This window comes from Lethenteron reissneri, chromosome 13 (genome assembly GCF_015708825.2).
Source record: "Lethenteron reissneri isolate LAM-NWPU_2019-01 chromosome 13, ASM1570882v1, whole genome shotgun sequence".
Taxonomy (NCBI): domain Eukaryota; kingdom Metazoa; phylum Chordata; class Hyperoartia; order Petromyzontiformes; family Petromyzontidae; genus Lethenteron; species Lethenteron reissneri.
The window spans coordinates 656,912-682,984 of NC_083791.1; the positions used below are offsets into that span (position 1 = coordinate 656,912).

Below are 26,073 nucleotides of genomic sequence, written 5' to 3' on the forward strand. Positions count from 1 at the left end.
ACGTGGTTGCGTTGCGCAGCACTTGATGCGAATTATTGCCAGACAGCGCGCGGGGTCAGGGCTGGGATAGCAAAACACAGACGGCGGAATTCGTTCAGCTTCCAGTTGTGTTTCCCGTCTGTGCGGCACACACACGCACACATATACACACACACGCACACATACACACACACATATACACACACGCACACACACGCACACATACACACACGCGCGCGTATACCCACGCGTAGAAGCAGACATACACACAGACCCGGGGAAATACCGAGAGGCGAGTGGGTGGGCGGGCTGGCGGGCGAGCGCCCCAGGAATGATTAAACGCCCTCGCAACCGTCTGATCACGTTTGAGACGCGATCTCAGGAGTGGTCCCAGACTAATATGGCTGTAATAATAATAACAACGCAGTCCCGTGCAGCCGCTTGCCAAGAGCTGGCAGGCAGCAGCTGCTGCTGCTGCGAGCTGAGCGGAGAGCCCCAGCCCCGGAGTCTGCGTGCGGGAGTCCCCGGGACAGAGGGCACCACCCCCCCTGCCCCCCCTGCTCCCTGCCACCTTGGCCCAGCGTGCGCGCTCAAATCTGATCTCGGGGCCGCCAGGCGCGCTCCACGTCCCGACCAACTGCGATTGTTCGCGCCGCTTACCGGGTAAGGACTTCACGCACATCGGGGTGGTTTTATTATTTAAACCAACGACGACATCAACAACAACAACGGACACTTTTTTGGTAATGACGTCTGGAAGATGCGGCTCGGCTACACGCAGACTGCAGTCTGCAGAGTCGCCTCAACCCGGCGCTCCTCACCCGCGCTCCTCACCCAGGCGCATTTCACAGCCACGCCGTGCCGTGTGCAATAATCATCACAGCAGCAGCAGCAGCAGCCGTAGTCAATCCACTGCTGGATGACGGCCTCCCCCAAGCCGTTGCCGTAGCCGCCACCTCTTGCGACCCTGCGGTGAAATCAATCCACCGGGCGGTTTCTGCGCGCACCAACAGATTTCCTCGCTCCGTCTCCACGTCGGTGGATCTCTAGGAACCCGTTCGCTTTTGTGGCTGCCGCTCCGTTGCCATTTGTTGACCGTCCTCGCCCCGTGTAGCCGTGACGCGCGCGCTGCCCCAGCTCCGCTCACTTCGCTTGACAGCCACCGCGATGGCGTTCGCGATTTGTGCGCAGAGAAAAGAACCCGATCCGAGCACCGTGCGCCATTGTGGCGGAGAGCGACGCCGCTGCTGCCGCCGCCGCTGCTGCCGCCGCCGCTGCTGCCGCCGCCGCCGCCGCTGCTGCGTTTTCCCCGGGGCGCGACACTCACCGCGACCTCGCATCTCGCGCCTCGCGCTCTTTCTTTGCGCACACGAGGTCACTCCTCTCTCTCCCTCCACAGCGCGCCCGGTCCCTCTGATAAGTGTGCTTGGCACTTGGTGAACTGATCCTGTTGTTGCTGATGATGATCCTGCTGCTGCTTGCGTTATCTCGCGACGTGTGTGACCGCGCTGCTGCGCGCTCTGCGTGGAGTTCGAGTCGGGGTTGGATGTGGAACTGGCGGAGGCTCGGGCTGATCGCTCACTGGGACCCCCAGCCGCCCCGTGAGCCCGGCGCGTGGTTGCCCGGCTGGGTGCCACTGGGCGAGTGGGCACTGGCGTCGAGGGATGCCTCGGGGTGCTGGGCTTTGGGTGCTGTTGGCGCAGGGTGCTGAGTGCTGGGAGTTTGGTGATTGGGTCTGTGGGGTCGGGATGCTGTGAGGCTGGGGTGCCGCGGGGTGCTGTAAAGTTGCCTCTCTCGGTGGGGCCGGGTGCCATGTGCTGTGCACGCTGCTGCCGGGTGGTTGGGTGTGCGGGTGTCTCGCTGCTGCGAGGCTGGACTCTGCTGGGTGTTGCCGGGTGGTGCCAGAGCGCCGTGTCCCCAGGGCCGGGCGCGGCTGCGGGCTGGGTTCGCGTCGAGCCACGCGTCGGCAGCCAATAGGAAGGGATTCCTCCAAGACGCGTGACCTCACTTCCCAAAACGAGAGAAAATTCATCCGGTTACATTTGTCGTCGCCAACAATTGCGAGCTAATTAGGTAAGGGGCGAGCTCCTATGCGGCGCCCGTGAGGAGGAGGAGCGCGAGGAGGAGAGGATGGACACCCCGGTGAAGGTGAGATGCGCCTCGCGCGCGCGGGGCGACGGAGGAGGCGACGCGCGGATGATTCCCATTTCCCACTCCTCCTCCTTCGCCGCTAAATTTCCTTTTCCTCCGCAACTGCGTGTGGCTGCCGGGCTGCGGGGCCCCGGTCGAGGCGCCGGAATGCGGCGCAGCGAGGGGAGAGCGAGAGAGGGGAGAGCGAGAGAGGGGAGAGCGCCGTACCCCGCGCCAAGGCGCGTGACGCCGAGCGCGCCGCGGTCGCGCGATCCCTCGTGGAAGTCGCTGGGCACGAGGCGAGGGTCGCGCTCAGAACCCCCGACGGGACTCGGGTCACGCCGAGTGCGGCGCCGGGGTGCGGGCTGGGTGGGGGGGCGACGACGCCGCGCGGGACCCCAGGGGTGGGGGGCGCCACTAGCAGCCCCTTTCGGTCCCCGGGGGACGGCGTTCGTGCGCGGAGTTAGTCCGCTCTCGCTGAAGGTGAAAGCGCGCGCAGGATGTGAGCTCGTGTGGGCTGTACACGCGCGGCGTTCGACCACGGAGGATGTCAGCGCGAGGCGTCAGCGCGCAGTGGCTGTGAGCTCGCGCGGGCCGTTGGCGCGCGACTCCGTGCGGACTGTGCCTGCGGCGAGGCGCTCTCCTCCCCGTGCAGTTGAACAACGGAGCCGTGAGCGCCATTGCGAGTCTCGCGGCTATCGACTCGTGAAGAGCAGGGAGCAGGAAGCAGGCAGAGATGAGCGTGAGAGCCAGAGGGACCCCCAGTAGGGACACACGAGGAGCGCGGTCGCCGTCTCTGCGACTCCTCGAGTGAGCACCCGTGCCCAGCACCGCGCACCGCGCACCGCGCGCTGCCTGAGTGTCACACACACACACACAGAGAGCGCGTGACTGCTTGGATGTCACGCGCTGGCACGGTCCACCCGGGGCGTTGCCGCGACTTCTCATGCCCAAGGCTCATTCACCACTCGATATTTCCCCAATGCAACGCAGGCAAAGGCGCAGGTCTGCAAGTGCTCGCTCACTCCGCTGCTGGAGGGAAAGGGGCCTTGGATGGCATTTGCTCTTCCGCGCCGACCAGACGCGTTGGTGGTAGGGGGCTGGGAGGTGCCCACGCTTTACCCCACCTTGACACGTGACCTGCCAAGCGACTTGGTTGTGGTGATGAACCCATTTGTGCTGCTCCTGGGTGGACAGAGGCGGTGGCGGGGGGGGGACAGGGTGAGAGGGGGGGGGGGTTATGAAACTTGCCCCATTGTTTTGAACTGCCGTGCCAGGAGATGGAATCGAACCGTTCCCCGCCACCGTGGCAGTTCCCAGTCGGCTTCATGCGGGAATGACCAAAGCGCTCCGTGGACGTTAAAGGTCACTCCGAGCTCACGAGCAAGAGCGAGTCTCCGTGTGAGAGTCACTGCCACAGTGCGAGAGCGACGCGGAACAACAACAACAACAACAACCACCACCACGCGTGCCCCTTACACTGCCCAAGTGAATAACACGCACAGTACATGCTAAGCGACGTTTCGGGCAACGGGCCGTTCTTGCGAGCAGAGAGATGGATTCCTGTGCCAATGCAGAACGGCCAATTGCCCGCAGCGCCCGCATTATAAGATGCACTTCCCCCCTGCATCTTTGATTAGCACGGTTGGCTACATACTGTGCGAAAGAAGTTAAATAAACAAACAAAGCGTCTCGTGGTCCTGCAACCGCGTGTCTGTGTGAGCGACCAGATCTGTGGATAACTTTGCCAGCACCGTGCACAGGTTGGAGGTGCGTCTTGCTCTACGGGGGAGGCTCCTCACTGGGGGCCGGGTTATTGGCGAATGTGTTGTGGGGGCTGTCGGTGCCGTGGAGTGCGCTAGCAGTAGCAGCAGCACCAGCAGGACAACTCCTGCTGGTGCCACACCTATGACTGCTGCTACCGGCCTCTCTGCTGCGTGAATCCCCCCCCCCCCCACGTGACTGCCGATTCCCTGCTGCCCCCCCCCTCCCGCCAGCCCCAGTCTCGCAAGAGCGAGAATCAGTTCCACTCGGGGTTGTTGGTTCACATCCTCTGCAGGGCTATGATGATGATGATGATGACGACAACAAGAGTATGTTCATTGAGTAACTCGTTTGGTATCCGCGCCGCTCCCCATAGCGCAGGGCGACCTTCCGCGTGACAGGCGGACGGCCGCCCCCAGCAGGGCGAGTGTGGCGATGTTGCGGGGTTCGTCCCAATGGAGCGCTTTTCAGTGCAATCGGTCACATTTGGACCGTAACGCCGGGACGCAATGGGGCCCTCACCGTTTCGAACGTCGTCAGGGGGAATCGCTTAGCGACTCATCATCGTGAAGCAGACCGGCGAGTGTGTATCTATATTAGCGTTAACGCACCCGCGGTGATAACCAGGACGGCCTGCGGAATTCGAGCCGCAACCTCTTCGCTGTGCAACGCGCGCGGTGAACGCGCTGCCGCTGGGCCGCTCGTCCAGGAGGAGCCGTGCCGTGACTCGCCTGAGAAGGCGGCACGGCCACGCGTGGACTGGTACCGCGTGAAACAATCAGTGCGGGGATGGAATGTCGCTGTCACTCCTCGAAACGCGGGGATCTTCTCATGGGTCCTCCGGTTTCCTTCTCCGTCTGTAAACACGCCTTGATTGTCTGAAAACATCTTAACATAGAGAGAGGACAGCAGAACTTGGGAAATTGTTAGTATCGCCGACTTCTCACTGCCTGGCTTGCTGCTGCTGCTGCCTTCCCACTGCCACGTATCCACGGTTCCTCCTCGGCGATCGCGAAAGATCAGCACCATAATCTTTATTTATACCGGAGATGCAATCTCCACGGACCACGACACCGCCCACTCTAACCCTACACATCCTTGTCATCAGTATTATTATGATTTCATGTAACAAGCAATCTGTAATTTATTTAATAATTACACTCGGAAAGTCATCCACAGGTGAATCACAACGGCGCCTAAAGTGGCGCAGTGGTGAGCGTGCTGCGTGCGCTCCGAACCCGTCCGAGTTCGATTCGCGATCACAGCCAACGTCAGTGGCGAGTGATATCGGACCGCTCCCTGCACCTCACTGACCCGGATGTTTGTTAACACTGCTGCCCTAAAAAGTAAAACATATAGAACAGGCGACGGTTCGGGCAACGACCCTCTTTGCACTGTGGGATGACGGCCACCCCACTCGGTGTTGGTCTTGGGGGGCTGGGGGAGAGACATTCATCCAGCAGTGGATGAGTATGCGTGCCCGAGTTGTGTATCGTTTAATTCGAGAGGCGCTTCAGCTCCTCACTCTCGCGCCTCGCCGGGACCCGTGGCGTCACACACACCGCCTGTGGTCGAGGGTCATTGCGGAGTGGCTGCCGAGAGGAGGAGGAGGAGGAGCACTGGCGTGGAGATGGAGCGATGAAATCGGTTCACGTGCAGGTGCTGCATGGATTGGTACATGGCAGGATCGATGTATTTACTGTATGTTTAACATCTTTCGCACCGTACGTCGCCAACCGTGCTAATCGGAGGTGCGGCGGCTTGGGGAGGCCTTCGTCCAGCAGTGGAGTGACCATGGCGATGACTGTGGTCGTCTGGCCATGCAGCGGCAGCTGCCGGGCTGGCCTCTGACTCCGCTGGTGAAGATTCGAAAAGTCGAAGCCGGTCTAAGAGTCGACCCGCGTCAACTGACGCTGCTGGGAAACTTTGTCTGCAGAGGACGGTGACAGTGAAATGCAAAGACGGGCGCTCAGAGAACGTGGTGATGATGATGATGATTATTACTATGACTATTTAGTTTGTTGTTGTCACGGTCATTGCCGGTCAAACGCTGACCCTTCCGGCTCTTCCTCATCTGCCGCACATGCCGAGGAATCGGTCCACAAGGCAGCTTCCTCTCTCATCCACACTGAGCTCAATCCCCACGCTGCCGCTCGCGACGATAAGACAAAGTTCTTCCGTATAGCCGTCGTAAGCTGTTGGGGTAAGTGCTGTTTGCAAGCACACAACAAGGCCGGCACGGAACGCGACGCGAGGTCGGTGGGAACGCCATGTCCGGCCGCCTTGTGTTTCCCCAGTGCTGATGTTTATACACTGCACCAGCTTCTCATTTAAGGCTGAGTCAACGAAGAGGTGACCCAGGGTCGGCTCAGATATTCGCCACTGTTATTGGGTACTGAGCGGGAATTGAACTCGATTCAATTCCCGTGCAGTGATCGATCCACAACCACGCAACACGAGATACACACCCCTCCTCGCCCCCTCACCCACCCACTCACCCATCCACACACTCACCCACCTACTCACTCACCCACTTACTCACTAAACCTCTAACTCACTCACACACCCACTCACTCATTCACCCACTCACCCACCTACTCATTCACCCACTCACTCACTCCCTCACCCACCCACTCATTCACCCACCAACTCAAACACTCACCCACTATATCACTAACCCACTCACGCACTAACCCACCCACTCACTCATCCACACACCCATTCACTCATTCACCCACTCACCCACCTACTCACTCACCCACCCACTCACTCACTCCCTCACCCACTCACTCACCCACCAACTCAAACACTCACCCACTATATCACTAACCCACTCACTCACTAACCCACTCACTCATCACACTGGAAGGGCACACAACACTCCATATCCGCGTCTTCCCTCTCACCGTTCCAATTTGGAATCCCCTCCTCCTCCCACCATCGTCTTCTTCCGCGAGCTCTCACAACAACAACAACCTTAGCCAATTCAAGTGACTTGTCAGCTCGTGTCTAATACACCTTCAACAGTGCTATTTGCCGCCGACCGCCTGGTGTCGTGTGCTGTGGAGCTCGTCCTCGGCACCTGGGGGGTGAATGCGCGAGCAATCCCCGTGGCGAGGGTGGCTGGAGGGAGGATTTAGGATCGGCGCAGAGTACCTCCACGCGGGGAGCTCTGGTGCGCTGCGGACTTTCCCTGGGCGCGCTGGCCACTGGGTTGTGTGTTGTGTCTGTTGAACGTCTTTCGCACCGTACGTAGCCAACCGTGCTAATTGGAGGTGCTGGGGAAGGACAACAAACTAAACACAAAAAGTAGTTCTAGAGAAATGAGTTTGTCAATCTTGATAATTTAAAAGTGCATCCGGTGGCTTCCGAATATCGAAAGAGCGCCTCTGAAAGCGCAGGGTGTGGTGCCCGTCTTTGTTCGATGGCGAGCTGCTGCTGCTGCTGCTTATACTGTGGGAATGATTCGAGTTGGCGTGACGATGGTTGATGCTCCTTGACGAGAACGGAGAGGTAACACTGACGTCAGCCGCGCGCCGTCCCCTATGAACGCCTCCGTGAATGTCGCTGCGCAAATACTCGGAGCCAGACGACTCGGAGCCAGACGACTCGGAGCCAGACGACTCCCCCGCTCCGTGTGGGGGCGCAACGCGGATGCTACCGCCACCGCGCGCGACAGCGCAGTGCGAGAGACATTTCTCATGCGCGCTGTAACAGGAGAGAATGACCCCGCGACAGAATGGATGATACATGATGTGCATGCGCAGGGAAGCCAATCGGCGTCAATGGGCGGCATAATATTGACTTCTCGATCCACAAATCATCATTTACCGTTCATTCTGTCGCGAGTTCACGACACCGTGGACCTGAAGCGCCACGTTTCGGCGACAAAACCACGCGGGCACAGATCTTGACACGAATGCTTTACTTGCACTGCGGTGACGGGAGGAGTGGACATGCGATCTTTTTTGTTGTGACCTTGGTAACTTCGTGGCTGGGGTGGAGGGGGGGGCGAGGAGGTTGGGGTGTGGAGGCGTGTTGGCCTAGGAGATGTTAACTACCTCGCCTGGTGTACAGGAGGTCGTGGGTTAGATCCCGACCCTGACACCTGTTGTATATTTGGAGTTTGCGGTGTCTTTTTCCCCGTGGCTGCGTCCTGCGGTTTTTCCCTCCACATTTGGAAACATGTGTTCAGAGTATTTGGCTGCTATAAATTTCCACGGGATAAGTCACTTTGTTGAGCTATCGTTTGTGGCCAGGTCGCTTCTGAAAGAGATCTATACAGATCAGTGAGCCTTAGCTGGTATCGGTGGTCTTCGCTGGTGGTGGAGGGGAGTCACAGCCTCCAAAAAGTTGACAACCCCTGGATTAACTCGCCCGTGCTGTGTAATGGTCAGCGCCCTGGGCTTGCACACCAGGGGACGAGTGAATGCGCTCCACAGGCCGCGTGCGGTGGGGTAACGCGTGGGCACTTGAGTCTGGTGGCCAGCGTGCGGAGTGGATCAGCGCTGCCGCTCGACTCCGGTAATTTGGCCAAACTGAGGCAGCTTCCCCAGGAGGTGATGTCCTCTCTCGGCTCCAGCACGCCGAGGGTGGTGGGGGTGGCGGTTAGGAATGTCGTGTTCGGGCTATAATGATACCGACACTAAAACCTGCACCACCACCACCGCCACCACCACCACCGCCGCCGCCGCTAAACCCTCTCAAGTTCGGACACCACCAGGCAGCCTCTCTCTGATCTTCGGGGACTGCGAGCGGCGCTCAGTCCCACGCGGACCTGCGGCTCCGTGGCGGGGCACCTCGGGGCGCAGTGTGGCTTCGCTGCCCGCTGAGTGCGGCGCGGGGCTTACGGGCGGGCAGCCTCCTGGCTCGCTCGCCGGGAGCGCAGCGCGACTGGGCCCCGCGGTCTCTTCAGGGGCCTTGCAGAGAGAGCGAGAGTGCAGCGGAGAGGGGGGTGGGGGCATGGCTGCGGTTTGCTTGCAGTCGGACCCGAGGTGACAGGCGAGGAAAGGTCTTGAGGCTGCGCTTGAACAGTGGCAGGCAGGGAGTCGTCAGCACGGACGGCAGGGTGAAGGGGGTTTTGCATTGCGGAGCAGCAGAGTAGAGTGAGCGACCTCTCACTGGCCGAAGGTTAAGTCGGGGCTTCCATAGAGAGCCCTTGGTTACTGGCGCGGCGGAGAGTGCGTGTAGGGGATTAGAGCGAGATAAAATGGGAGAGGCAGGCAGGGGAGAGTCCGTGGCGGATATTAAAGAGGGTGAGCGCGATCTTGGCTTTGCTGGGAGTGGTGCCGGGTCGGGGCGACTCGATCTCAGCTGCGGTTGCGAGCGACCCCGAGTGAAGGCGACTTAAAGAAGAAGAAGAAGGTGAAGGAGCGGGACGCGTCTCGCAGAGCGCCACGGGGCGAGGTCGAACATCGCGCAACGAACGGAGCACGGGTCGCGTTGTTTTGGTGGCAGTACCGGGGGTGGGTGGCGGGTGGCTGGCGGGTGGGGGGTAGCGAGGGGGGGTGCGATTGACGTTGCTTGGCCGCGACACCGCAGTCGCTATCGGGGCTCGCAGATTTCCGGCCGCGGTGCAAACTTCCCGTCTAGGGCGCACCCTGCCCCTCACCCTGCTCCCCCCCCCCCCACGCTTCACCTCCCCATTCTCCACACAATATTAGGGGCCCCCAATCTGCACTACTCCGTGATTTGCTCTCTGCTCATTGTTTCGTGAAACTGCGTTTGGCAGTGACGTCACGCGCAGCCCTGCAATTGACGCCTCTGCTGGCGAACGGTCATCCACGTTGCTGCACTTCCACGCCGATCCAGACGTCTCGGGACATCCCATCCGAGTACGGACACCGTCTAGGGCGCCGCGGTGGCGAGATGTTGACCACCTCGCCTGGTTTACAGGTCGTGGGTTCGATTACGACCCTGTTGTATGTTTAGAATTTGCGTGTCTCTCTCTCGGTTGCTTCGGTAAAGTCACGTAGAAGGGAAATAATAAAATAATTAAAATAAAAACATTCTCACGACGTTTCGGCCACAACGCAAGCAGCCGTCCTCAGGTGAAGAATATTAGGACGCTGTCTTTCCGACAGCCATGTTCTTCACCTGAGGACGGCTGCTTGCGTTGTGGCCGAAACGTCGTGAAATTTTTTATTATTATTTTATTATTTCCCTTCTACGTGACATTACCGAAAGAACCAAGAATATGAATCCCTGCAGTCACGAAAGCTTTAAATTTAAATTCGTCTCTCTCTCTTCCCGTGGTGGTGTGGCTTTTTCTGCGGGTCCTCCGGGTTTTCCCTACACATTTAGAATCAACATCACCACGCGTTTAAAGCATTTGGCTGCTGCTACAAATGTCCACGTGATAATCCACTTCGTGTAGCTATCGTTTGTGGTCAGGTCGCTTCTGAAAAAGAGCCATGTAGGTCAGTGCGCGTTACGGTGGCGAATTGTCTTGTAAAGTAAAGAAAGCTGATGAGACACTGCGTGTCGAGACCTGTGCACCGCGTCGCTTGCTATGAAACCAACGCTGCATGGGAGAGGAGGCAGTACACACGCTGGCCCCCACCACGTGTGAGCTTCCGGTCGCCAGTAGCCCAACATCATGGGTTCCGCTGCCCGTTGTTTATCATGTCACTTTGCCGGGCCGGGAGATCAAATTTAAGCTACCCTCTCTCGCTGCCTCTCTCTCTCGCTGCCCTCTCTGGGAACTTCTCTCTCGCTGCCCTCTCTCGCTGCCCACCGGGGCGCCACCGCTGCCGTCTGGCCACGGTGTGCAGTCTAAACTATAAACTAGTTTTGGTATTTTACCCAGGTGAGGCCCACTGAGCTATGTAGCTCTTTTGCATAAGCGACCTGGCCATCACAAGCGAAGTGGCTCATCACGTGGAGATGCATTGCAGCCCAATAGTGTAAACGGGTGATGTTGATTCTAAATGTGGAGGTGCCAGGCGAGGTAGTTCACATCTCACCACCGTGGCACCCTGTCGACACAATCCATCCCGCACGATCGCAACCGCCTCGGCAAACATCGCTCTCGACGTGAACTTGCTCCTCCTCCATCTCCCACGTAGCGCACAGAGGGACGCGGTGATAGCCACTCGCGAAAAGAGGGGCAGCAGACGCCGACTCCTCAAGCCTACGAGTTCAACTGACCGACTCCAGGCCCTAGGGCAGGAGTCGGCAACCACAATAACGAGGAGAGGTTTTTTTTAGAATTCGTAAAAAAACCCTCATTATTTCAAGAGCCGCAATGCACTGTGGGTGAATACGAGACGGTGGGTCCTTAATAAATGACGTCACGAAGCAGTCCTAAAAGAGCCGCCGCATGCGGCTCCAGAGCCGCAGGTTGTCGACCCCTGGACTCGGGGCTCAACTGCAGCCTGCAGCGTTTAGTTTCACGAGGTGAGAGAGAGCTCAAGAGATGAGGATGAGTGTCACCTGCAAGCGTGACCTGGGTCTCCCAATATGACGATTGGCAATGATCGTGGGTATCCAGACACCCCCCCCCCCCCAATATGTGCGTTGCTTTTATCAAAATCAGGAGATGAAATATTCTACAATTTCACATTCAGGTGGTCAAGCCAGCAGACAACCGCGCCCGGAGCACGAGCGGAGTGGTGTAGCATCACCGTCGTATTTGCGGATCAGACATTGCGTGGTTACACGTTGTACGGTCTGTTCTGGATGACCACAATCGCACACTGGAGATTAAATGAAGCCAGGAGACACGTGCAGTAGCATCACCCCCAATGCACGCGCGACCTGGGTGACACATCGGGAGCTATTTAACAACGGCAACGTTTGTGGATGGGAATTACAGAGCGAGGCGAGTCGCCGGTCTCTCCCGTCACAGATGTGTCACCCCCCCGCCCCGCCCCCGTAGTTGCCACGCTCGGTTGTTACGATATTTGCCCAAGTCGGGTGGTGGAGGGTATTCATTACATGGCCTAACCCAAAATCAACGATGAATCAAGGAGCAATCCAACCGATGTGGGTGGAATTTGAGCATTACTCACGAGAGCGCCGTTGTTTTTATTTGGAAACTACTTTTCTGACTCATGCCGAATTACTCGGGACGGCAGACATCCAAACATTCCGCAGCAGGGCCCCGCTAAGACCATCCCAAGCCGCTCCGTTGCCACCGCGGGTTCATTGCACAACAAGCCTCCTCGGGGTCCCTAACGCCACGTCCAGCGCAACCTCTCCCAGCGCTCGACCTCAGACAGAGCAGCCCAATCGGGAACGCTGCTCCGGCAATGGTCTCGGATTCTCGGCACACGCCACAGACACCTCTTCGCCTGACCGTGTCCTCGCGACACCTCGCGGGGTAGTAGCCCACGTCGACTCCACGCACCCAGTGTTCCCAACGTTTGGTTTCGAGTAAACTCCTGTCCCTGCTGATGAGACACCGAACGTCAAAACCGGCCCAAGGTGTGCTCGCGTGTGAACCACTGCTGCTGGGATGATGCACTCAGCCCCACAAGGCCGTGCGGTTGATGGGAGGCGTAAACATATTGTTTTATATTATGTGCAGGGACTGACTTGCAAGGAAGGCAAGGGTTGTGCGGAATGTTTGTAATTACGTGCGTAGCATCGTTATGGGCAGGCGTGCCGTGCACTAAAGTTGTAGTGCCTTACGCCGACAATCCCGACTCCAGGGCAGCCTCTCAGCACTCCGGAAGATATGGAGTGAGAGATGAAGCCCCCCGGTCCCTCTTCACTTCTCAAGGGAAGCGCGCAGTCGAAACACCTCAACTACACCTGCCAACCGCCAATACGGACATGGGCATCACACATTCCTGTAACGTTATAGAGACCCACTGACTCACATAGAGACCCATAGACTCACACAAAGACCCATATACTCACACAGAGACCCACTGACTCACACAAAGACTCGCTGACTCACACAAAGATCCGTTGGCTCACAAAGAGAAATATAGACTCACATAAAAACCCACAGACTCACACAGAGACCCATAGACTCTCACAGAGACCCATAGGTGCATACATAAACGTATAGACTCACACAGGCACCCATACTCAGAGACCTGTAGACTTAGACAAAAACCCGTGCACTCATGGAAATCCACGGACTCACACAGAGTCGCCACGCCTGGTGGATCGCGAGCTGCTCGGAACTGGGGGGGGGGGGGGGGGGGGCGCAGGTGCTGACTACACCGCTGCTCAGTGCGATCGGGCGGGTGAGGAGGTGAGACTCTTCCCCACGTGCTAAGTGGAGAGGTGCAAGCACAGCAAAACCCCGGTTTACGTCGGGGATGCTCTCCTGAATGATGCGACGACGAATATCGAAACGACGTAATTCACAGCGATTCACAGCGGGGGGAGTAGGTGGTGGTGGCGGGAGGCTGAGAGGCGACGTAAGCGTGGGTTGGTAAGATACACAAAGAATGTACTTGTGTTTGTATATTTTTAAGTGATTTGTTTACCTTTCCTATACTTTCCACTCCTGTCGTGTTTTTGCGTTGTTTGTTGTTGTTTGTTGTTGTTTGTTGTTGTTTGTTGTTGTTTGTTGTAAGCATCAGACCCGCCCCTACTGGATATCTGTGAAAAAGAGCTTCATCGCTCATCGGATTCCTCCAGTATATAAATACACATTCTGATTCCGAGATAAGCTCGTGGTATTAACCAAGGGACGAAGTATTTGCGAACGACGGTAAGGGTGGGAGACGTAGAAATGGGGGTATTACTGTACTTGTATTGTTTTTATCATTGTCACCACATCGCAAGGTCGCGAGTGCGGCATCGTACGGCCACGCTGGGCGAGAGGGAGAGGAGGAGGAGAGGTGGCGGGTCACGGGAAGCCGTTGCGGAGGCGGAAATTTCCTTCGTGACCGCCGCCGGAGTGAGCCGGGCACTGATGGTGCGGGATGCCGTGGCGGGGCCAGGGCCAGGGCCGTCTGTGGGCGGAGTTTTTGTGACCCCGGGATTCCCACCCCCCAACCCGCTCCCCTTCTCCATGCCACAGGGTCAATGCCCAGCTGCTCAGAGGTCAACAGTGGTTGCCCTTATGGATAGCCTGCTCCCTGCCACAGAAATGTGAAATTTCCACCACTTTAATGTGATTCAAAAAATGTTGCTGATTCTGTCAGAATGTTGCCTTCAGACCACTGACTCACAATTGCCGTGCTGGTTTCGCGATGTTACAGATGTGGCTATTTCTGTAAGTATAACTCACCAACATCTGACGACTGCAGCAACTGTTTGAACTTTCCAACAGTTGACCCAAGTGTGCGTGAATTATGTGAAACTGTCATCAATAGTTCTACAAATCAGGATGCCATGAACATGTTCGCTCTTGTTATACTCCTTCCCTTCACTCTTTTTTATTCCAACTCCGAGAGTGCTGTTTGCTGCTGACCGCTCAACGGTGTGTGCCTTTGGGCTAAAGTTATTATTTATTTTTAAAACCAGAGCCCACATTCGGTGCCCGTATAACTGTCGCAACGCCCTCAATGGTTCGGCTGACGACGAACACGCACTCAATACACACACAGGGTGCTTGCCAGTAATGAGTCACACTACCTCGGTGATTTCGTCAAGGAGCATAAACCATCGACACGCGTCATCGTCGCAGTTAATCATCGAACAAAACCGGTCACCGAATCGCGCGTTTTCGGATGCGCTTCTGCGGCCGTCTGGAACGCTCTTCCTTCCGATATTAGGAAGCCACCGCAGCTCTGCACTTTGAAATCACCTAGATTGAAAACTAATTTATTTAGAACTGATTTTTGTGTTTAGTTTGTTGTCCTTCCCCCGCACCTCGGATTCGCACGGTTGGCTACGTACGGTGCGAAAGAAATTCTACATACATACCTGAGCTACATCACTGGCTCTGGCCACCGCTCCCACAGTGGCGGGGGTCGGTGGGGGGCGCCCCCCCCCATCCCTGCCCCCCCTGCCCCTTCACCCCTAACCGTGCGCACAATCACAACCTCGAGCATCACAGCCGGGGCCACCATTGTCCTCGCCCTTTCCTGTTGTTTCCACAGGAAGCGTTATCTGCCGCCAGCGACGAGAGCCCATTGTTTGACCCTTCCTTTGGGAGCGCGCGTGCACAAACGCCAGAAATGACCGCGTCCTCCTCCTCCTCCGGGGCCGACTACGACCCGGCCGCCAAAACAACCCATCAGCAGCACCACCAGCACCAGCAACCCCATCACCAGCACCAGCAGCAGCAGCAGCTCCAGCCCCAGCAGCAGCAGCAGCAGCTCCAGCAGCACGAATGGCTGCTCGCCCAGGCGGGCCGCGTCACGGTCAAGCGCGAGTACGAGCACGCGAACGGCGTCGCGTCCAGGTAACGGGCGGCCTGACACATCGCGAGATGCGGCAACAAAAATACGAGCCCACCGGCGAGCGCGCGCACGTCCCTTCCTCCTTCACCCTTCCGCTCCTTCCTCCTCCTTTCTCCGCCTCTCGGGTGTGCGCAGGGACCCACAGTGCAGGCCCCCTGGCTGCCAAGGGCCCCGCAGTGCAGGCCCCCTGGCTGCCAAGGGCTCGCACGGAGGCCCGAGCGAGTGCTTGGGCCCAGCTGCACGTGACCGTGGCGGGTTTTTAAATCCCCGCGAGTGACGAGCACTTTGCACGGCGGCTGTGTGGAATGATGGCATTGATTGACTCGTTGCAAGTCAATGATTTGAGTGACACGCGACGCAATCATTGAGGCTACTTGCGGATAATGTAAATGACGTTCGTGAGGTATCATACAAAATATATAATAGGTTCTACCCTTTCTGGAAATAAAACCGGTGTTAAGATGTTCAGACCCCAAATAAACACCGATTGCAAGGCATCAAGTCTGCATGAACCACACATACGTGTGGCAGAACATGCAAACAAACATGAAACGAATTGGCCTACACCAGAGACAGCCTTTATTATGGCCTTGTCTCACCAGTGTCAGACCAGAGAACGTCAAAAGGCGATGCACGTGTACTGACATTGAATGAGTCACTGTCGTGCGTGCCGCGGGGAGATTGGTAGACAATGGGATTAGGGGTAGCAGCCCGTTCTACCACTTGGATCTGTGGGCAAGGCACGGAGCCTTCTGGGGGATCCAGAGGGGTGTGGGGCCGAGGGTGGAGCCTGGCCACACTGGGAGGGTAAAAGTCGAGCTCCGACTCACAGTCGGGGCTGCTGCGATCTGGAATGGAACTCGTCGTGCCGTCGTCGTCGTGATCTTCGCCCTCTTAAAGCTGTGGGTCTGGCAGCATGTTGGCTGTCCCGACCCGGCATAAAAGAGAGAGTACCTCTTACTAGTGTCTGAGAATTAGTACACGACACACGTGTCAGAGTATTAATACCTCGGGTTGAGCAATTATATCTATGGGACCATTGTTGATACTGAGAGCACGTACCTTTTATCAGCGGTGGTTTCATGCACTGAATTCAGTGGCATTGTGTAACTTAATTATACTAATGATTATGATAATTATGATGATAATAATTAACATGTTTATCCAGGGGAGACGCACTGAGTCGTGAGACTCTTTCTCTGGAGGGTCCTGCATTGGGTATTTATTTTAAGGCATTTTCAACCAACCAATGACGGGTTGTATACACGTGGGGATGACACCAGAGCAGCCGCAGAAACCCAATGCCTTGCATGAGGGGGCAACACTATATCCCCGCGCAGATGTAAACAAATAGTCCACTTTCTGGACTGTCGGCTTCTGGCATGCCATGGCATGACACCTTCTCGACGTCCACGCGGAAGGGAGTTTCACAACGTCTGTGTGTGCGGTGATCCACCAAGCCTCGCTGCTGCCTCCACACAGCGCTGGGTCAGAGCTGCCACGTGGGATAATGTGGTGCAACCATGCGTGTTCTATTCATGAACGTAAGCCCCTTTGAGCCATTCGTGGTGCTACATTCGTTGTTTGGTGTCTTTTTGATGCCTGGTGTGACCATCCCATAGGGCTGTATACTGACATGGCCGTACGAGCTACCCCCCACCTCCCCACACCCCGCCAATCATGGTCACGATTCGTTGTCTGCCTCATTGCGAGACATTGTTCTCTGTCTGCCTCTTTGCTATTGTTTCTTGAGTTGACTCCATTGCTTATATTATCTGTCTCGCTAGTACTGTCTGTCTCACTCCATCTCGTTGTACTGTTTGTCTTGCTCCATCGTGTTTGCACTGCTTTTCTCACCCTGTCTCGATTGTGTAGTGCAGTAGAACCACGTGTATACGAGGAATTCTATAAGGGCTGTTGCCATTTAATAAAACACTGTCACACTCAACATCCTACGTTCACACCAGTGTAGGTGCACTCTATCTCGGTCCTTTACCCCGGAAACAGAATACTATTTGGGTCCTACCCTCGGCTACCCTTTGGGTTCTCTCACTTGTCTGCCCGGAGCGGGAGTTCAGCCAACACCGCTCCACGACAAGGAGGGACAGACCCTCTGCAGCTGATCCTTACCCTGGCTCCCTACGACGACCACGCCCCCGTCACGGGGCCCCCCTTAAGAAGCCTTTGGGAGGCTCCTCCCCCCCAGCTCAGTTCCACCCATGTTCCCAAAGGTGCTCTCCAAAGCCCGTTTCATAACCCGTGACGTTACGTCATTCTTGATTGGCAACCCGCTCACACCTCCCTCTGCTCGCCCCTTCATTGGTTACTCACAATACTCCTCTACAATTGTACTGCTTGTATTGCTCCATCTCGTTTGTACTGCCTGCCTTGCTCTATCTCGTTTGTACTTTCTGTCTCGCTATGTCTCGTTTGTACTGTTGTACCCGTGCCATTTGTCCAAAAGTCGCATTTGTATTCACATGCACACTCGACATAATGAGTGATGACTCTTTGGTTCTTTCGGTAAAGTCACATATATAAAGATAAAATAATAAATTAAATAATAGTATACTACGACGTTTCGATTGCAACACAAGCAATCATCATCAGGTATAAAAGAAATAGCAACAAAAATCTAACCAGAAAACTATAGACAGACATATAAGCAGACAGATATCACAAAGATACACAGAGAGAGAACACGTATCGGCACAAAGAGAGAGATCGTCTCTGTGACGAGGCCTTAAATAGAGAGAAGGTGGGCGGGGCGGAGAGAGGGAGGGGGCAAAAAAAAATTAGCATGTCAATGAGTATGACGACGTGTGGTACGGTACGCAAGCTTGAAAATTAGGAAGACGACGCTTGAAAATTAGGTGAACGGGAGAGAGACACACTAAAATTAAATAACCTAGAAAATTATCGAAATGTAATGTAATGCAACACAGAGAGTCGGTCAACACACAATTAACGCATAGCCTGGTTGATTACGTATTTCAAAGATTGCTAAGTTAGAATTTAAGTGTGAAAATTCCAAAGAGAGGACACAGGCAGAGAGAGAAAAACTAAAAACCCAGAGAGAGAGAGAAGATAAGCTTAAAACTTCCCCGTAGAAGTGGTTCAATCTTAATTTGGAGCTTTCGTGACTGCAGGGATTACTCTTCGGTTCTTTCGGTAAAGTCACGTATAAAGATAAAATAATAAATTAAATAATAGTATACTACGACGTTTCGATTGCAACACAAGCAATCATCATCAGGTATAAAAGACTCTCTGTGTTGCATTACATTACATTTCGATAATTTTCTAGGTTATTTAATTTTATATTCTTAGGTTTTTTCGGTAAAGTCACGTAGGTAAAAACATTAAAATTAATAAAAGTAAAATAAAATAAAAATCACGACGTTTCGGAGGCAACACAAGCTTCCGTCCTCAGGTGGAACCGTCACAGCCACGACAGCTGTATCAAGTAAATGAGAGATTGCAGGAGCTAACACTCCGTTTATATAATGGTTGGAGAGGGGGGGAAGGGCCAAGTACAGCACACTTTTTATTCATATGGTAAGGTGAGGCTTAAGAGGGTGAGCCTTTGTTATGGTTTGTGACAACTAAACATGGTGAACATGGTAAACATGGTACACCTGTAATAGTTGTCTGTCAAATAATAAATAAGATTGGTCAAATAAGTGTAGTTAAATCTTTTTTGCATGGTTAATCACATCTTTCCAATGATTACTCAGTTTTTAACCATCATCACGGTTGAAATTATGTCTGTGTTTGTATATTTGTATGGCTTCGTGTACAAACCTTTGATGCTAGCTAGGAGGTTTGCAGAGAACCTTGGTCTCGGAAAAGACAATTTCATGAGAGCCCACCGAGTTGTAGCAATGATCGGCAATGGCCGAAGAAACAGTTCTGCCGTGTTTCAGATCTGACTTGTGCTCGTGGACACGATCAGAAACATGACGTTTCGTTTCTCCAATGTAGCAATCACCACAAATGCAACTCAATTTGTAGACTCCAGGATACTGTAAGTCAGGAACGACATCCTTCACAGATGGAATCAGATCACGGATTTTATGCACTGTATCTCGGCCTCGCTGTGCGCTGCGTTGCACCGCTAGTCGAGTAGATAACCATGTGTTCAATAAACCCTCGGAGCCAGGATGACCGTCCAACTCCGATCGTCATTTATTGATTGTAACAGGTAAAACTGGTGAGAAAACACAGATACAGCATCTGTTATAATTCGGAAACACCCACACAATGAACACCACAGCATCAGAACATTGTCTCAGATAACAATAGATCCTGGAAGGACCAGGCCCCCACATTACCCCTGAACAACTAGACAAAGGCACAAGCTGGTGCGTTGCATACAGGCACATAGTGTATTCATCCCACTGCACCCCAAATGTACAGCATTACACTTAACACTAAACTGTGGATGAGATACTTCGTCATCACTCTCAGGATCGCAACATAAGCACAAGTCTGACTCGACCTACTAAATCACAAGTAACATCCACAATAAGGAAAGTCACAGGATTCGTTACTAACTAGGCCTCGTATTTACTACAACAACTTAACGGCACCAGAAAGGCATTTACATTGCTATAACGGTCATTCCAACATTACAACAGCATTTCCAATATTATAGGAATATAAACAACTTACAGATAATGCTTCTTAAGCTCCCACAATGGACAAGTGCGGCTGTGGTCTCACTGAGATGCGATGCGTGCCGCCATCTTGACTTATCTGTGTAATGGCTGACGCCCGCGTGGTACAGTGGAAATCTAACATCGTCACTTCCTGGTCACGTGACCAACATTAGCATAAAAAAACAGGAACTTCCTGTGAACGTACGCTTCCCATCTGCCGTGAGGCAAGACACACTGTACTGAATCGGACTTGGATCTTATGTTTGTTTAGAATTTTGGAGATCTTTTTGGTCATGCCTGCTATGTATGGTAACGTGATAGTTTTGGTCGGAATTTCATGTGGCTGTTTCTGTGTGGTGGGAGAAACAGCTTGGCGGATAGTGCGGTCAGAGTATCCGTTCATCCTGAGGGCCCGATGTACATGTCTTAATTCACCGGCCAGGTGGTGTTGGTCAGAAATGCCATGGGCTCTGTGGTATAGCGTTTTGATGAGAGAATTCTTTTGAGATGGGTGGTGGTGGGAATCCGGTTTCAAGTAGGAATCTGTGTGGGTGGCTTTCCTGTAGACAGAATGTCCCAAGGATCTGTCAGGCCTCCTCTCAAACAGAATATCCAAGAATGGTAGTTTACCATCTTTCTCCAATTCCATGGTGAATCTGATGGATGGGTGTTTAGAATTGATGTGGTCTAAGAAGTGGTTCAATGCTGGGAGGCCATGTGGCCAGATGACGAAAGTGTCATCCACATACCTCTTCCACAGGGAAGAACGCAGGGTGGATGTCTGGATGGCATCTGATTCAAACTTTTCCATGAACATGTTTGCTATAACTGGTGACAAGGGGGAGCCCATAGGGGTACCCTCATTCTGTTTGTAGAAGGTGCCATTCCAGGTAAAATAGGTGTTGGTGAGGCAATGCCTAACCAGCGCAGGTACATCAGAATTCAATCCATGTTGGACTAAGTCCTCAATTATTGTTAGGGTGTCTGGTACTGGGACTTTGGTAAACAAAGATACTACATCAAAGCTGACGAGGATGTCATCAGTAGATAGTACCATGTCCTTAACCATAGAAACTAATTGGGTTGAGTTGAGTACTGCCGAAGAGGTTTTGCCTGTGAAGGGGAGCAGAGTATCTGATAGAAAACGGGCTAGTTTGTACGTAGGAGAGTTTATTGTCGACACGATGGGTCGTAGCGGGGTGCCTTCTTTATGGATTTTGGGAAGACCATAGAGTCTGGGAGGTCTAGCCGCCGATGGTTTTAGAGAGGGACGCTTGCTTGGTTCGATTAGGGAAGTCAAACTCGTGATGATACTGTTGGTTTTTGTCGTTAGGCTTTTGGGATGTTACTCTGATTAATCACGGTCTTGTTAACTTCCAGCTTTGCGATGTGTGGCTCTGGTTTCTTCTTAGATAGGAGGTTGAATTTAGAAAACAGGTTAGCTTTGCATTTGGCTGACATTGAGTCAGCAGAAGCAGAAGTCATGTTATCAACGTGGTTCCAATCGGAAGGTGACATTTTTTGTGTTAACATTAAATGTGTTTGTAAGAGAGTCTTGTCTAAATTATCGAGTTCAGATCGGAGTAACCTTATTCTCTCCGAGATTAGTGATAGGCTAGCTTTAAATAAGATCTGTTTAGAGTTCGGTGAGGACACAGCAGCGGATGTGAGATTCATACAACAACAAAATCCTGGACCTTCTTAATGATGGGAGTTACTCCAAAATTAAAAACGATCCCACTAAAAGCCTAACGACAAAAACCAACAGTATCATCACGAGTTCGACTTCCCTAATCGAACCAAGCAAGCGTCCCTCTCTAAAACCATCGGCGGCTAGACCTCCCAGACTCTATGGTCTTCCCAAAATCCATAAAGAAGGCACCCCGCTACAACCCATCGTGTCGACAATAAACTCTCCTACGTACACACTAGCCCGTTTTCTATCAGATACTCTGCTCCCCTTCACAGGCAAGACCTCTTCGGCAGTACTCAACTCAACCCAATTAGTCTCTATGGTTAAGGACATGGTACTATCTCCTGATGACATCCTCGTCAGCTTTGATGTAGTATTTTTGTTTACCAAAGTCCCAGTACCGGACACCCTAACAATAATTGAGGAATTAGTCCAATATGGATTGAATTCTGATGTACCTGCGCTGGTTAGGCATTGCCTCACAAACACCAATTTTACCTGGAATGGCACCTTCTACAAACAGAATGAGGGTACCCCTATGGGTTCCCCCTTGTCACCAGTTATAGCCAACATGTTCATGGAAAAGTTTGAATCAGACGCCATCCAGACATCCACCCTGCGTCCTTCCCTGTGGAAGAGGTATGTGGATGACACTTTCGTCATCTGGCCACATGGCCTCCCAGCATTGAACCACTTCTTGGACCACATCAATTCTAGACACCCATCCATCAGATTCACCATGGAAGTGGAGAAAGACGGTAAACTACCATTCTTGGATATTCTGTTTGAGAGGAGGCCTGACGGATCCTTGGGACATTCTGTCTACAGGAAAGCTACCCACACAGATTCCTACTTGAAACCGGATTCCCACCACCACCCATCTCAAAAGAATTCTCTCATCAAAACGCTATACCACAGAGCCCATGGCATTTCTGACCAACACCACCTGGCCGGTGAATTAAGACATGTACATCGGGCCCTCAGGATGAACGGATACTCTGACCGCACTATCCGCCAAGCTGTTTCTCCCACCACACAGAAACAGCCACATGAAATTCCGACCAAAACTATCACGTCACCATACATAGCAGGCATGACCAAAAAGATCTCCAAAATTCTAAACAAACATAACATCCAAGTCCGATTCAGTACAGTGCATAAAATCCGTGATCTGATTCCATCTGTGAAGGATGTCGTTCCTGACTTACAGTATCCTGGAGTCTACAAATTGAGTTGCATTTGTGGTGATTGCTACATTGGAGAAACGAAACGTCATGTTTCTGATCGTGTCCGCGAGCACAAGTCAGATCTGAAACACGGCAGAACTGATTCTTCGGCCGTTGCCGATCATTGCTACAACTCGGTGGGCTCTCATGAAATTGTCTTTTCCGAGACCAAGGTTCTCTGCAAACATCCTGGCTACCATCAAAGGTTTGTACACGAAGCCATACAAATATACAAACACAGACAATTTCAACCGTGATGATGGTTACAAACTGAGTAATCATTGGAAAGATGTGATTAACCATGCAAAAAAGATTTAACTACACTTATTTGACCAATATTATTTATTATTTGACATACAACTATTACAGGTGTACCATGTTTACCATGTTCACCATGTTTAGTTGTCACAAACCATAACAAAGGCTCACCCTCTTAAGCCTAACCTTACCATATGAATAAAAAGTGTGTTGTACTTGGCCCTTCCCTCCCTCTCCAACCATTATATAAACGGAGTGGTAGCTCCTGCAATCTCTCATTTACTTGATACAGCTGTCGTGGCTGTGACGGTTCCACCTGAGGACGGAAGCTTGTGTTGCCTCCGAAACGTCGTGATTTTTATTTTATTTTACTTTTATTAATTTTTATGTTTTTACCTACGTGACTTTACCGAAAAAACCTAAGAATATGAATCCTTGCAGTCACGAAAGCTTCAAATCTAGAATTATTTAATTTTAGTGTGTCTCTCTCCCGTTCACCTAATTTTCAAGCTTGCGTACCGTACCACGCGTCGTCGTACTCATTGACATGCTAATTTTTTCTTTGCCCCCTCCCTCTCTCCTCCCCCGCCCACCCTCTATTTAAGGCATCGTCACAGAGACGATCTCTCTCTTTGTGCCGATACGTGTTCTCTCTCTTTGTATCTTTGTGATATCTGTCTGCTTATATGTCTGTCTATAGTTTTCTGGTTAGATTTTTGCTGCTATTTCTTTTATAACTGATGATGATTGCTTGTGTTGCAATCGAAACGTCGTAGTATACTATTATTTTATTTATTATTTTATGTTCATACGTGACTTTACCGAAAGAATCAAAGAGTAATCCCTGCAGTCACGAAAGCTCCAAATTAAGATATAATGAGTGATGCTTTGCTCACTCAGATGGCATGCTTTGTGTTGCTATATTTAACTCTTTAGACAATACAGCATATGTTGGATTTGTGCTAACACTTAATTAGTATGTCCTCATTATATTATCGAATCACGCACCGCGGATCTCCCGGGAAAATAGCCGGGCAACTGGCTCAACAGTATCATCCGTCATGTAAACATAAATTAAACTCAAACTCATGAAGAGTGTTTCATGTGTTTGAGTTTAGGAGGCGTTGGAAAGCTTAAATTTAGCATAAAATCCACTTTAAAATATTAAAAGTCTAACTAAAACAGCAGATGTTCAGAATATTATATTGAAATTATCTTATAATTATAAAATATTAAAAGTAATTATAACTACAAACAAAAATACTTGAAACTTTGTAGTAGAACGAAGAAAATGGAGAGTACAATTACAACAATCATATATGCATTCCACAGAATGAAAATCACTGGAAGAATCATTAGAATCAAAATGTTTAATAACAATCATAAAAATGTTTTTAAAAATGTATGCTTCTCCATTCTCACATGGAGAAGCAAAATGCTCCTTCATGGAGCAAATAAAAGGTGACCTTAGTAAATTTAAATAATCAAATAGTTAATCATGAAAATTAAACAAAATTAGTGTTGTTATAACAATTATATATTTATTTCAAGTTGCGCATTTTGATGTGACGTCACATTTCTCAAACCCCCCCTCCTCGTCACACATCGTCACAAATGTCTGACCCCTCCCCCCCCCCAGGTGTGTGACGTCATTTATGGACGGCCCCTTATAATCATGTGGACAATTATAGCAGCCATATACTCTAAACACGTGACGTTGATTCTAAATGTGGAGGGGGAAACCGGAGGACCCGGAGGACCCGGAGGAAAAATCCACGCGACCACGGGGAGAGAGAGACACGCAACTCCAAATATAGAGCAGCAGGCGTCAGAGTCGGGATCTAATTCGCAGCCTCCTGTAGACCAGGCGAGGGAGTTAACATCTCGCCACCACGGTGCCCAGGTGTCAACGTTGTCGATGTTGCGCTGCTCATGGCCGTTGAGTCGACACTGCGTGACACGTGCTCCCGTGTGGCGGGCACAGGCCACGTGCAGCGAAATATCGGCGCGCGCGCGCTCTTCCCGGCTTCTGATTGGTTCGTTATCCCGTGTTCGACTTTCGCCAATGTATCTCATGCACGTATTCAATCTTATTTCTACAATCATCCTTTATCATGTTAAAAAGACGTTACTTCAAACGTTGCCGATCATTTAGGATATCGGACGATGAAAATAAAATGTGTTTTAATCTGTATGTAGTTGAAACGCGGGCGAATCGCGGATCTCAGCGCCGGCTTGTCTCGCACAGAGAGGCGCCGGTGGGCTGCAGCAGCGTGACGAAGAGGGCCAAGGCGGCAGCGAGCGGCGGTGTGGACGCGTCGCAGCAGCTGGGCTACGGCTACGTGGAGGAGAAGGGCTCCCCGCCTCCTCCCAACATGACCACCAACGAGAAGCGCGTCATCGTGCCCGCGGGTACAAACCGCGCGCTCGCACGCGCCGTATTAATCAGTGTAACCAGTGATGGCATCACACTACACAACAACACTCACTCCAACTACACACTCACACCCACTCATCGGCCCTGGGGAGACAAAGACGGCCGGGCATGGTCTTCGTGACATCACATTACATTTGCCCCAGCGCGCTGCGTGTGCGCTGGGTGGTGGTGGGGGAGCGGTGGTGTAGTGGTTAGCGCTGCGTGTGCGCTGGGTGGTGGTGGTGGGGGGAGCGGTGGTGTAGTGGTTAGCGCTGCGTGTGCGCTGGGTGGTGGTGGGAGGAGCGGTGGTGTAGTGGTTAGCGCTGCGTGTGCGCTGGGTGGTGGTGGTGGGGGGAGCGGTGGTGTAGTGGTTAGCGCTGCGTGTGCGCTGGGTGGTGGTGGGAGGAGCGGTGGTGTAGTGGTTAGCGCTGCGTGTGCGCTGGGTGGTGGTGGTGGGGGGAGCGGTGGTGTAGTGGTTAGCGCTGCGTGTGCGCTGGGTGGTGGTGGGAGGAGCGGTGGTGTAGTGGTTAGCGCTGCGTGTGCGCTGGGTGGTGGTGGTGGGGGGAGCGGTGGTGTAGTGGTTAGCGCTGCGCTGCGAACCTGGCGACCGGAGTTCAAATCCCACTCGCGGCCA

At 52.9% G+C, this 26,073-nt stretch overlaps 1 protein-coding gene across 3 annotated transcripts in view; it reads left to right on the forward strand.

Moving 5' to 3' along the window:
* The first annotated feature begins 351 nt into the window (after positions 1-351).
* The window catches only part of LOC133341993 (retroviral integration site protein Fli-1 homolog), a 35,860-nt gene continuing 10,138 nt past the window's right edge, over positions 352-26,073 (forward strand). Inside the window, exons 1-3 of one of the 3 annotated variants that reach the window (XM_061550848.1) lie at positions 352-642; positions 14,883-15,187; positions 25,272-25,435. In XM_061550848.1, the coding sequence (XP_061406832.1) occupies positions 14,961-15,187; positions 25,272-25,435 (391 nt within the window). In that variant the 5' untranslated portion in view covers positions 352-642; positions 14,883-14,960. Of the gene's footprint in view, positions 643-1,770; positions 2,128-14,882; positions 15,188-25,271; positions 25,436-26,073 lie in introns of those variants that run through there. The other 2 variants (XM_061550845.1, XM_061550844.1) reach the window with 2 other exon arrangements.